Source organism: Wyeomyia smithii, chromosome 3, assembly GCF_029784165.1.
Source record: "Wyeomyia smithii strain HCP4-BCI-WySm-NY-G18 chromosome 3, ASM2978416v1, whole genome shotgun sequence".
NCBI lineage: Eukaryota > Metazoa > Arthropoda > Insecta > Diptera > Culicidae > Wyeomyia > Wyeomyia smithii.
In genome coordinates, this window is record NC_073696.1 from 187,806,558 (window position 1) to 187,820,753 (window position 14,196).

The window sequence follows — 14,196 nt, forward strand, 5'->3', positions numbered from 1 at the left end:
TCGGAATTCGACCTTCTGTTTACTATACACAGATTTCGCAGCCGACTGTTAAGTGTACAGGACAGTTGCGGGGCTAGCGCTACGATCCTACTGACACTAACAGTCTCTCCCAAGCCGGGACTCGAACATATGACGACTAGCTCGTTAGGCCAGCATAGTACCTCGAGACTAGCTGGGAGATAATCATGTCTTCCCATCTATGCTTATTTGTTTGTTGGAGGAAAAACAGAATTACGATAAAACGATATACTTAAACGGGAAATAATACAACAAGGCGTTGCCAGCGCTTTTACCAATAGAAGTAAGTTTACCAGAAAAGGGTGACACATAAAAATGCGCGATATAGAATGCACGATGCGTCTACACGGAAGGCAGTCAAATGCGCAGTAAAAGGCGGTAGGCGACCGCCTTCTTCTCTGGATAATAACTCAATAACGCCTTTTGATTTGTATGAGGAAGACTTCAATGCGTCGGGTGTGTATTTGGGCCTTTAGATAGGTCTCAAACACATCAAAAATTTCGAAAATTTGTGTTCGAAGTTTTAATTTTTATTTATTTTATTTATTTTTTCACTGGAACAAAGTTAACACAACAGAGTGATGGTGGTCACGCCTTCTATTTTGCATGGAGAAAGCGTCATTACGCCGTGTGCGCACCTGGGCCTTTAGGAGGATACAGCGATGAAAAATCAATTATACCACAATCACAATCACAATACACCGCATATCACCTGATATCAGGCGATTCGTGCTATCGAGACCATAACACCATCCATATCACCTGATATCCCATACAATCGAGCTGTTGAAACATATTTCATTAAACTCAACGTTGTTGAAAGGTCCTGATTTTCTGACGTCGCTGATTGCAGTTTTCTTTCATTTCCGCTTATATGCTTATGCACTGACGGGAGATATAAGAGAGATGTTTCATCGTTTCTTCATCAGGCGAGCAGACCGTCAGTTCTTGCGATTTCTGTGGCGAGATAAAGCAACATCAAAGGTCGAAGTTTTTGTAATGGATGTAGCTATTTTCGGAGCTACGTGTTCGCCGAGCTCTGCACAATATATAAAAAATCTAAATGCGCAGGAGTTTGAGGCTCTATTCCCGAGGGCGGTTGAGGCTATTCTACAATACCACTATGTGGACGATTATCTGGACAGTTTTAAAACAGCCGAATAAGCAGTGAAGGTGGGGAATGAAGTTAAGCGGATACACGCAGAAGGCGGGTTTGAAATCAGGAATTTTCTTTCCAACGATCCAGCAATAGTAGCGCAAGTCGGTGCAGAGTCGATAGAAGTTGAGAAACTTATCAATGCGGAAAAGGGGGCAACTGTGGAGTCGGTTTTGGGAATGAAGTGGATCCCAAGCAGTGATGTGCTCACCTACACTTACGTATGGCGCCAAGATCTTCAACAAGCGCTGGATGATTTGCATACACCAACTAAACGAGAAGTTCTTCGTGTAGTTATGAGCTTATTCGATCCGCTAGGTTTAATTTGCTTTTTCCTGATTCATGGCCGAACATTAATGCAAGACATATGGGCATCAGGTGCTGACTGGGACGAGCCAATAAGCAGTACGTTGTGTGTACAATGGAGGCGTTGGACGGCGCTCCTGAACGAGCTAAATTCGGTCAAAGTACCCCGGTGTTATTTCCCTGGAGCCGGATATAGTACTTACTCGACGCTCGAAGTACATGTTTTCGTAGATGCTAGTAAATCTGCTTATGCTAGTGTAATCTACTTTCGAGTGGAAACATCCCAAGGTGTTGAAGTAGCATTAGTCGCTGGAAAAGCTAAAGTTGCTCCTCTCAAGATGATATCCATTCCTCGCTTGGAGTTGCGTGGTGCCGTGCTGGGTTCGCGGTTGCTAAACAGTGTCATAACTATGCATAAACTCAAAGTAACTAGACGTGTCCTATGGACAGACTCCGAGATAGTTTTGGCGTGGTTGCGGTCAGACAGTAGAAAGTATCAACAGTACGTCGGGTTTCGTGTGGCGGAAATTCTTTCTACAACTGATGTAAAGGAATGGAGAAAAGTTGAAAGTGAATTGAATGTGGCGGATATGGCGACAAAGTGGGGAGGAGGACCGAGGTTTGACGCGAACAATCCATGGTTTCGTGGGCCGAAATTCTTGTCAGAACCGGAGAGCTTCTGGCCAAAACAACGAACTGTCCCTTATTCTACTGAGGAAGAAATTCGTCGAGTTAATTTTCACGAGAAGATCGTGCCGTTGATGGAAATAAACAGGTTTAGCTGTTGGGAAAAACTGGAACGCACGGTGGCAATAGTGCTCAGATTCGTCGATAATATAAGGCGGAAACGTCGAGGCGAACAATTGGAATTCGGAGTATTGAAGCAGGGAGAATTATTCAAGGCTGAAATCACGATATATAAGCAAGCACAGCAGGAATGGTATGGTAAAGAACTAGGAGAACTCAATAAAATCAACGAACAGTCGCAGTGGAAGCATTCAGCGGTATCTAGGGCGAGCTCTATCTTCAAACTTTGGCCGTTTTTAGATCAATGCGGTGTGATGCGGGTACGAGGAAGGATCGATACAGCGACTTGGGTGCCATATGCAGTCAGACACCCTGCTATTCTACCACAGAAATCGCGTATAACCTTTTTACTGGCAGATAAGTTTCATCGTCGTTTCAACCACGCTAACAGAGAGACGATTATAAACGAAATGAGGCAGGAATACCATATTCCTAGGATGCGAGCGTTAGTCGCGAACGTTGCCAAACAATGCGCATTGTGCCGTATACACAACGCCATACCAAGGCCACCACCGATGGCCCCATTACCAAACGTCCGTGTAACACCCTTTGTAAGACCGTTCACTTTCGTGGGTCTTGATTATTTTGGACCGATCTTGGTTAAACTCGGGCGCAGCAACGTGAAACGTTGGGTTGCACTTTTCACGTGCCTGAGTATACGCGCTGTTCACATGGAAGTAGTACACAGTATGTCCACAGAGTCCTGCGTACTAGCAGTTCGGCGTTTCGTGTCGAGGCGAGGTTCACCTGCGGAATTCTTTAGCGACAACGGGACAAATTTCCATGGTGCCAACAACCAATTAAAAAAGGAAATTCGGGATCGAGAGAAAACCCTAGCTTCAGTGTTCACCAACTCAAATACCAGATGGACCTTCAATCCACCTGGGGCTCCTCATATGGGTGGAGTATGGGAAAGAATGGTTCGTTCTGTGAAAGCTGCGATTGGAACAATTATAGAAGCACCACGGAAGCCAGATGACGAAACGCTAGAGACAGTTATCATTGAAGCAGAAGCAATGATAAATACGAGACCGTTAACATATATCCCTCTAGAATCGGCAGACCAGGAAGCGCTCACCCCAAACCACTTTCTGTTGGGCAGTTCCTCTGGGGTTAAGCAATTGCCTGTACTTCCAATAAATTATCGGTTGGCTCTCAGAAGTAGCTGGAAACTGGCGCAGCACTTGACTGATCAGTTGTGGAGGCGATGGGTGAAAGAATATCTTTCAGTGATCTCACGGCGGTCCAAATGGTTCGGGAATGTCAGAGAAATTAAGGAAGGAGATTTGGTTTTGGTAGTAGATGGGACAGTAAGAAATCAATGGATAAGAGGACGAGTGGAGAAAGTATGTTGTGGTATAGATGGTCGTGTACGCCAAGCATGGGTACGCACTAAGGGAGGAGTTTTTCGAAGGCCGGTAGTCAAGCTGGCTTTGCTCGACGTCATGAAGGATGGTGATCCTGATAGCGGATCACGGGTGGGGGAATGTGACGGCGAAAAGCCCCCGACGACTACAGCAGTGTAAACTACGCGCTAAGAAATTGGCATATAGTGGCCGGGCACATTTGACGCACGTAGCGGTGACAAGCAAGAATTCTCCTTAACTGATCGTTCATAGAAAGCAAAAGTCATGCTCGATAGCTGCTGAATTGAAATAAACTATATTTCTAAAATTTGTTCCACCTAAAATAAATAATTAAATAATTAATTTGTTACTCTACTTAAACCTACTATTTACAATTCAAGTAAGTTAATTGAAATTGTGTTTCCCTCTCTAAAATATATAGTATTAAAATTTTAGTTGTAATTTGTTAACCTAAAAAGGATACGGGAAGAATCTCGACGGTGATAGATTGAACTGAAAATTTGTAGGTATTTAATTAAGAAACACATATCCTTATTATAAAAAAAATACATTTTACAGCTAAAGCTGAATCCAAAAATCCTTGTGTTTGGTCTGCTACGGAAATAGTTCCAACAATCTGGGTTACATGATATCGCGGATCATGCTCGAAAACCAATAAAAAACAAACTTGCAGCAGTTGTTTTTGCTTTGACTTGTTTTTGTTTTCTTCTCTGTTCAATTACCAAATTAGAGGTCGAACCATATCATATCACTGTAGTGTGAACACCCGAAGTGATATCCGATATCATCTGGCGATATCAGGAGATATGCGGCTTAGTCTGAACAAGGCATTTAATAGCTTTCCTTGCTGGAGCTAATCAGACCACTGCTCTGATTAGTTAGATATATTGTGGTGAATGGAATATTTATCACCAATTTTGTTCATGTCGAAACACGTCAAAATACCGTGGATTTCTTTAAAATTCGACAGGATAAAATGATGGAGTTAGCACATACATAAGACATACGTAACACTGGCGTTTTTTTTCTGGTACACGTTGCCCCATAGTACTCCGTACCTCGCCCTGTCAAACTGCTCGATAAATAATGAACAAAATGAATTTTCTTTCTCTCGGCCTTATCGAGCCCCAAAGAAAATCCCATAAGGAACTGTCAAAAAGTTATTTACAAAATCAATGCAGCATTTTTCGAGTAGGAACGAGAAAAATGCAGGGCTGCGCAGGTACACTGCCATCAAAAACAACTCAAACAGAGGTTTTTTTCACAGAGGTTGGTACTTTCGAGTAGTTCATTTTGTACCAACTTTTTTGGAAGATTTCTTCCTGAGTGTTACGTATGTCTTATGTATGTGGAGTTAGTTTGTTGGCATGTATGTTTGAAGAGCATATCGTATATGAGCGTGAGAAATATTTTCAGTGTAATTTACTGTGGTGTCATTTTTAACATATATTTACCATTGGGGTTACTGTTGTCAAGCACAAAAATAATGAAATTAAAAAAAATAGAAAACAGTGCATACTTCAGAAATTATTAATTTAGGGTTTTTTAGTGAAAAAGTGTTGAAATATTTATTTCATTAGTCTCGTTTTCAACTAGTAAATCATCTCAAGAACGTGGGCATTAAATGCGAAATCGTCTGCACTAGATAAAGGTCACAACATGTTCAAAAAGTTTATTTCCAGAAATAAATTGTAAGTTTAGCTAGAATACCATGGCTAATTACGAATCACTAATGGGAAGTGGTTCTACATCCGGCGCTGGTATTTGTAACTGGTTGAAGCGTATGAAGTTGTACAGGATAGGTATAATTATTGCAGTTTGTTTGCTGTTAGTATCATTCATTTTCTATTGCCTTCTATTGAATGTAAGTAAACTTGTTTTTATTTTCAATATCAGAATTTTTAAGCAAGTTTTTTTTTATTTCCAGGACGAAACAAATACACAGAACAATGACATCCACCGAACAAGATCACAGCTTGAAGCGTTTGAGGAGATCAGTCCGTTGAAAGCAGCTGATTTAAAGCTTAGAATTGACGAAATGCTGAGAATTAAAGGAACAGTTTCGCTGGAGCTCCGAGACCTGGAAGCAAGACGACAAAAGTTACAATCCGAGATTGGATTGTACAATCAGAAAATCGACGAGCTCAAGCAGGAACTTGGACGCCAACAAACGGAGCTTGAAAGGTTGAAAATATCGGTGGAGCAGGCACAAGTCGCTCAGCAGGAAGCTGTGCTTCGAAACACACCTGAGTTGGCACTCCCAAAGCCGCTTTTTTCAATATCAGTACCAGAGAAAAATCAACCTATTTCCTCATCGCAAGTGAGGGACTGTAAAATGAGTACATGCTTCGATCATTCTCGTTGCAGTTTGACATCAGGATTTCCGGTGTTTCTATATGATCCGGACTCGAACTCGGTGGTTAACCGAGGGTTTGATATTGACGGTTTTTTGAAGACAACTATCAAACAGACACTTGGATACAACGCCCATTTAACTAACGATCCCAAGAAGGCTTGTATATTCATGGTTCTGGTGGGTGAAGCCTTTCCTGAACAGGAAATACAACGGAATAGTCGGTATGCGTTCAGCAGTTTGAATAATGTTAAACGAACTTCTTATTCCACTAGTTTAAACGTTACACGCTTGAAGCTACTCCCATATTGGGGAGGGGATGGTAGAAACCATGTTCTCTTGAATTTCGCACGACGTGATTTGAGCTTGGCAACTGGTAATGTTTTCCGCCAAATGAATACCGGTCGAGCCATGCTGGTGCAGTCGAGTTTTGAAGTAGAGCAGTTTCGAGCTGGATTTGACATTATAGTGCCCCCAATTCTGGGGCCTCCAGGCGGCGATGTCTGGCAGGAATGCAGTCCAATGTTACCAGCCAGGAGGAAATTTCTGTTGAGCTTTCAAGGAGAGATGAATGCACAGCAAAATCAGACCGGTCTTAACCATGTCGATGACGAAGCAGAAACTGTTGACGATTTTATAATTGAGCATCTGAAGGAGATGTCATCTGGACATACGCAGGATCGTTTCCTTCTTCAGTTCGAGTGTATTCCTGCCACAGAACAACGGAATCCTTCGGCAGTTCGGGATTGGTCATTGTGTGGAACGGATAATTCTCGAAAGTCTATTTTGAAAGACTCTACGTTTACGTTGCTTCTATCTCCAGGTGGAAATAGTATTAGCTCAACCCTATTTAATGCCCGATTATACGAAGCATTGAGAGCCGGAGCCATCCCTGTCGTTTTGGGAGGTGATCAAGTAGAGCTGCCGTATGCCGAAACCATCGAGTGGCGCCGTGCTGCGATCTTATTGCCAAAAGCGAGAATTACTGAATTGCACTTTCTACTGCGAGCTATTCCTGATGCCGATCTTTTAAGTATGCGTCGTCAATGTCGACTTATTTGGGAACGTTATTTGAGCTCAGTACAAGCGACGGTCGATACGATTATTGCAAGTCTAAGGGACCGCCTGGGTATACCTCCGAAGCCAGTTTCTGCGATCGTGGCGCATAGTGTGTTCAACACTAGTTTTGTTCCGCTTAAGTCTGATCCTGTATTTGATACAGAACCAGACGAATCATTAGGACCGATAGAGCCGCCCTATCCAAGTCCTGCATTCAGGCGAAACTACACTGCACTTTTGATACAGTCGCGTGAAGCTTGGAATGATTGGGCAGATCCCTTTGCATTGTACCCGCAACTACCGTTCGATCCAGTTCTTCCCTCCGATGCGAAGTTTATCGGTTCGCATATGGGATTCAGACCGATTGGTAAAGGAGCTGGTGGAGCTGGCAAAGAATTTGGTGAAGCCCTCGGTGGGAACTACCCTCGGGAACAGTTTACAATCGTAATCCTCACCTATGAGCGCGAGCAGGTTCTAATGGATTCTCTTAGCCGTCTTTATGGATTGCCGTATTTACATAAAGTGATTGTTGTTTGGAATTCACCAAAACCACCATTGGAAGATTTACGTTGGCCGGACATAGGTGTGCCGGTTCATGTTGTTCGTGCGCCACGCAATTCATTGAACAATCGTTTTCTTCCATTTGATGCTATCGAAACTGAAGCGCTTCTCTCGGTCGATGACGACGCCCACTTGCGCCACGATGAGATTCTGTTTGGTTTCCGTGTATGGCGCGAGCACCGAGACCGTGTCGTAGGCTTTCCCGGACGTTTTCATGCATGGGATACTAATACACTAGATGCATGGAACTACAATTCAAACTACAGTTGTGAACTGAGCATGGTGCTGACGGGAGCTGCTTTCATCCACAAGTACTATACCTACTTATACACGTATGCACTGCCTCAGGCGATACGCGATAAGGTTGACGAATACATGAATTGTGAGGATATTGCGATGAACTTCCTGGTGTCGCATGTCACCCGGAAGCCGCCGGTCAAGGTCACCTCCAGATGGACCTTCCGCTGTCCTGGTTGTCCCGTGTCGCTTAGTGAAGACGATACACATTTTCAGGAGCGGCACAAATGTATCAACTTCTTTACGAAGGTAATTTTAATATGATTTAGTAATTTGGCAATTTTAGTTCAATAGGGAAAAAAAAATATTTGCTCGATGTTATATCTTTCTTTTGTTTATACTATATTCTTATTAAATTTGGCCAGATTGCGCTAAACAATCCAAAATTTTAGACTAATTTTAAAAATTCTTTAACATTTCTTGGTGGAGTTTTACTACACTGCAACGAAATAACTATTGAGTTCAACAGAGCAACTTATGACTTTTCGCCACAAGTATCTCATGTGTTTAGTTGGTTAAATAGCTCTATTAACATTAAATTGTTAAAATAATGGAAATTTTAAAATTATGGAATTGTTGAAATAATAGAAATTTTGCTGTTGTTGAAAACTATTTTGCGATTGAAAAAATAGATAATGTTACCTTAAGGTTCAACATCCAGCGTGTCAAGGAGAGTTTGATTCTTAAAATGTATAAGAAGTAGAAGTAACCGAAAAGTTGCTTAAAGCCAGCTATCAGCTGAATACCAAAAGCTTACATAGCTACTCAAGTTTCTCTGAAAATAAGGAGTTTTATGTAGGACGACAAGAAACAAGAAAAGCTAGATTATACCTCAGTACATAAACTGTTTGTGAGGAAAAAGTTGTTGATAAGGCAAATACTTACATTTATGCTGCAAAGTGTGGTGATAAGGATATGCTTTGCGCCCAATTTTGTTTTGCCGAAATCATACAAGAATCAATGAACCCGAATGTCTATGTAAGCCAGTTTCTTGGAAAGTATTTTTTGCCGGTTATGATTTTGTAAAAATCGGAAATATATATTTATATTTATTTAATCTCGAAATCGCTATCATCAAAATAATATTCACCCTTTGGGAAGGTGTTATTTCTAACTTCCTGTAACAGTCTTTAATATTCGTAGAACTCTTCTTATAACTTTAAACACCACGAATTGAGGCAACAAACAGAAAGTAAAAATTATTATTCGAGGCCATTGTTTCCCAAATGCTTTAAAAGCCACCTATGATAGTCAAGAAGCTCAAAGTACACTCTGAAAAAAATGCACGTAAAATTTACCGGGAAAAGTGGCTGATTCTCATCCACCTTCTTTTCACGTAACTTTTGCCGATTTCTCGAAAGCCGTTCATGTGTTAGTGTGTTAGTGTCAACTTCAGTGTCAATCGTCTACGTGTTGGTCAGGTAATTATAACCTGATTTTCACGTACCTTTTTACGTGATATTTAGGTGAAACCATAAACAGAACGCATAAACCCCACATGATTTTCACGTACTTTTGACGTGTTATGCAGATGGAATCTACGTGAATTTTAAGTAAATAAACTAGACAGCGCATATAAGAAATATAATTTATTTTAAAATACTAAAAAATAATTACTTGTTTAAAATCGAGATTCCGACACGAAAAAAAAACAGGAATGACCGGAAAGATGTCGACCGTTCAACCGGCAGGAATAGTTCCGCTCGAAAATGACTGTTGACCATTCCAATCGTCCGGAAAGAATTCACCAACTGAAAATTTGAAAAATTTATATGTTTCCTCTGTTAATCTAAATATTATTCTGGCTACTTACATTGCGTGTTTTCCAATATAAAACTAGCTGAAGCAGCTTAGGAGTTCCTTGGACGCCATATTGACTTTTTTTGCATACTAAAAAATTCACGTAAATTCCGTTGTCGGAAACGTCACACCACAGTCGCACTAACACTAACAAAGTCAAAACACACAAATACCAACGCGTTCAAAATATTTACATTATAATTTGACCGATTTACGTGAATTGACAGTGAATCGTACGTGAAATTTAGGTGAAAGTTACTAATGTCACGTAAAATGGCAGATTTTCTGAAGGTCAGTCACTTACGTGATTTTTCAGGTGGATTTTACGTGCCTATTTTCTAGAGTGTAGATTTTGAACGCTCGTCTAATCGATCGCCTTTTAATCTAATCGGTTGAGTAAATTTATTACTCTTTTAAAACAAACAGACACAATTGACAGAAAATGAAAAATGAGTGCTAGACTTAAATAGTTCAACCTAACTAACAAATTTATTTTCCCACAAAAATATCCCTTACAGGTATTTGGTTACACGCCACTGTTGAACACTCAGTATCGAGCCGATTCCATCCTGTTCAAAACACGGATACCGCACGACAAGCAAAAGTGTTTCAAATTCATCTAGGGAACCAACCAGCATTACCAACCAGTGGAGTATAAACTAGAGCATCACAGCTTGGACATGAGCGTCTCGTTTTTTTGACGATCGTTCCGCGCACTTTTAATATCGGGATCCTGCTCTGTTGATCTCCGGTTGCAAAAGCATCAGCACCCCGTTTTAGCACACCAATTTCTGAGCATAGCCAGCCAGACATTTCAACCAAAAAAGAAGAAGAAAGAAGAACAAAGGAATGTGTGTTTTCAAACGGCAGTGAATTTCTCGTTGAAAATAGTCGTACTCATCTAGATACACGATCCATAATGTGTAGATATAATTATGCTATTACGTATAGTTTTTAATAAGGGATGTATAAACTAGATTTATTCAAAATGTTTTACTCTAAGACTCAGCGATGAAGACGATTTTGTTCGCTGTAGAACAAATTTGTTTAGCTTTAATAGTTTTTAATTCATGCAAGGTAATCACGTTCTTTCGCGCAGTGCCATAGAGATTATATGCCTGATAAACAAAAAAGGCCAATAAATTGCAATAACAGTATGAATCGGATTGCACAAACAATGTATGGAACAATGATCAATATGAAGCAATAAGCTTGTCTAACTTTGTAGGTTATCTTGAGAAAGTCTGATCAAGCTAAACGAGAGAAACAGTTACCGAACAGGAAGAGATATTTTAACGAAAATGTTGGACGTGTTTAAATAAAGCACTAGTCAGGCTGTTCGATGCTTTCTTAACTACATTTAGGTTTAAATTGAAGAATTATTCTTCTGATGTGCTTATTTCCTGATGTTTGGTTTTGGTAATCGCGTTTTTGCAAGTAAGAAACAGTCAAATGTAATAGAACAGTCGGTTTAGGAATTTTTTTTGCAAGGTCGGGTCTAAAATCAATGCACTGCATTTTTGTAAATATCACACATCGTAATTTGAATAACTAAAAACATAGTGATTACTGTTAGGAATAATACTTTGTGTAAAAAAAATTACATGCATCGATTGTTTCAATGTATGTAATTGCCATCGATATTTTATAGTCCTGAGGAGGGAACATTTATAATTGATTTAAAAATGCACTTAAATCAGTTTTAATAGGTACATATATACTAATTGTAATAAACAAATAAGCTACCAAATCGAACGATTATTAAATTTCATTTGAAAGATTGAGAAATTTGTCCTGAAATAAACATTACTGATCGTAATTTCCATCGACTCTGCATCCGTCCTTCAAGCGTTCGAATAAGGTTACTCCTCTCACCCATGAGTACAAGCAATCGAATTCGCAGCCAACATCACACACTATGCTGGGTTCCCGGACATTGCCTCCTGCACCGTGCAAATGACAGGGGTAACTTACAGGGAGATGCAAGAGGCAAAAAGCTTGTCGATCACATCGATCGACTATCCAGCTTCCCAACTTACCCCCGAACTGCAAAGAAATATTCGTGACGCTGCGGACCAGGAGATATCCGTCATTAGGCCCGTGTGTATTTCACACGGAGGACATGAAAAAGGCACTACGAATCGTCGGGTACTTTTAGGACAATGTGGACATCACGTACGAGAGAACACTCCGTCTACTCCAAAACGAGAACGATGGTTTCTCCACACGCGCCAACGTCACTGGAAAGACCGTCGAACTGATGGTGGAGCTGGTCTGCGTCAGTCCACTATCAGTTCGACAGTCTGCGAACCAAATAGCGGCTAAAAGCTTCCTGCTGAACTTTAAGTATGGCAAAGCACGCATGCGGCAGGTTGGCAGAGTGCCTACGAACACAGGCGTGAAGGGCTCTGTTGCAAAGGGAAGGGCACAGGAAAGGTACGCTCGGAGACTGCCTCAGGGAGTGCGCCGCTGCCACCTGCACGTTGCAATTCAGCGACAGTGAAGAAAGTTCCGCCGAAAAATCGAAAAAGGAGTAAGCGTGAGCAGTCGCAGCCCACGACGAAACGTGGAAGTCGTACTTCTACCGCCTGCCGTCTGCTGCAACAGAAGCCTACTGCTGATGGTGTGCAGACAACCCCTCCCAGCGTCTCCGCAGATGGCAACCGACCGCCAATCGGAACTCCACAAAGTCCGATGAAGAACGCGCCTTCCACTTAAAGTAAGCAGCATACGCTGCGTCCAGCCTCCACCATGCAATGAGCGCAACTAGTGTTCTTTGCCGGAGGTTCACCAAAGATCAGCTAACCGTCGCGCTGATCCAAAAACCATGGGTTCACGACATTAGGATCCTTGGCTTAGCCAATCCAAACGGCTAGTTGATCTATTGCAGTCAAGCGTCTAACCCTAGGACTGCGATTATGTTGAATAGAAATATTAAATTTGTTCCCATCACAGAATTCATTCAACGGGATTTAGCTGCCATCGCGGTGGAAGTTCAGACGACCAACGGCACTCAGGAAATGGTCGTTGCTTACTTCCCGGGGGACGTGGACGATATACCACCATCCGAAGATACAGCGCTTGTGCGGTACTGCCTAAGCATCAATAAGCCACTCATCGACGGCTGCGATGCCAACGCGCACCACACAGTCTGGAAAAACTCGGATGTGAACACACGAGGTGTGTACCTGCTTGAATAAACACCGGGTCGAACATTGAGGAGCAACAAAGCCTCGGATCAAGACGCATGACGTCACGTGACTCCGCAGTGCATGCTCGTCGACTGTTCTCGGAGACTTCTATTAACTGGTCACTAAGCTCTTTTGAGCCTATGAAGTCACCGGGACCGGATGGCATTCTACAATATTTCTGCAAAAATCTGAGGGAATCATCATGTCCGATCCCATCAGCCTTTTTTGAACAAGCTTTACTCTGGGACATATCCCGGTCAGTTGGCGGAACGTTTAGATGGTGTTTTTACCAAAGCCTGGCGAAAAAGATAAAACATTGCCCAAAGCCTACAGACCTATAAGTCTGACTCCAATTCTTCTAAAGTTAAAATCCCGAATAACTATAACCGCAGCGAGTTTCTGAAGAATTTGCCCTTCCATAAGCATCAAAATGCCTATTAACAGGGCAAATCTTTAGAAACCGCTTTGAATTGCCTAGTGACGAGATCGAGAAACGCTTTTTTTGACATTGAGGGAGCCTTCGATAACACGTCCTCTGCATCAATTCACAGGGCTCTACAAAATAAAGGAGTCGATAATACTACAATGAGCTGGGTTCAAGCAATGCTTTCTAGCAGGAACTTCACAGCTGCATTGGGAGATACGTCTGTCACAGTTGAGGCAGAAAAAGGGGTGTCCTCAGAGAGGAGTACTCTCTCCACTGCTATGGTCACTGGTGGTAGACGCTCATCTCACTAAGTTATCGCAGCTAGGCTACGAAGTCATTGGTTATGTCGATAATTTAGTCCTTATTGTTAGGGGAAAATGTGATGCAACTCTTTCTAGTCGAATGCAAACGGCTCTAAGCATCACCACCCAGTGGTGCTTAGAAGAAGAACTGAGCATAAACCCCACTAAAACAGAAATTATACCCTTCACCAAGTGAAGGGTGCTATCAAGAAGGCGACTTCAGCGATCTTGCCTTGCAGTACACTGTTCGGCTAGACATGGGGGTTAAAACTTCAATTAACACTCTGGTCTTACATCACCATTGCTCGGCCACGTATAACCAACGCATCCCTAGTATGGTAGCCTAAGGTAAATGAAACGACAGTCCAGGCAAAACTTAACAAAATTCATCAACTGGACTGTCTTTCAGTTACCACAACGCCGACTACAGCCATGGAAGCCATGCTCTGCCTACTGCCTCTACATCTGCATGTGAAGAAGGAGGTAGAGCTTGGTGCACTTAGGCTACGAAGAAACAACGGTGCTCGAAGGTGGCCTAACGGGTCACCTAAG

The 14,196-nt window shown here is 41.9% G+C and overlaps 2 protein-coding genes across 2 annotated transcripts; both read left to right on the forward strand.

The window, feature by feature from the left end:
- The first annotated feature begins 1,353 nt into the window (after positions 1-1,353).
- LOC129728922 (uncharacterized) lies at positions 1,354-3,813 on the forward strand. Its single transcript, XM_055687397.1, has one exon. It carries the CDS (start codon positions 1,354-1,356, stop codon positions 3,811-3,813), a length of 2,460 nt encoding a protein of 819 aa, XP_055543372.1.
- A 1,313-nt stretch (positions 3,814-5,126) lies between these two features.
- On the forward strand, positions 5,127-11,479 carry LOC129732768 (exostosin-3). The gene is made up of 3 exons (XM_055693983.1): positions 5,127-5,518; positions 5,582-8,173; positions 10,243-11,479. Exons 1-3 carry the CDS (start codon positions 5,366-5,368, stop codon positions 10,345-10,347), a joined length of 2,850 nt encoding a protein of 949 aa, XP_055549958.1. The 5' UTR covers positions 5,127-5,365; the 3' UTR covers positions 10,348-11,479.
- The last annotated feature ends 2,717 nt before the right edge of the window (positions 11,480-14,196 follow it).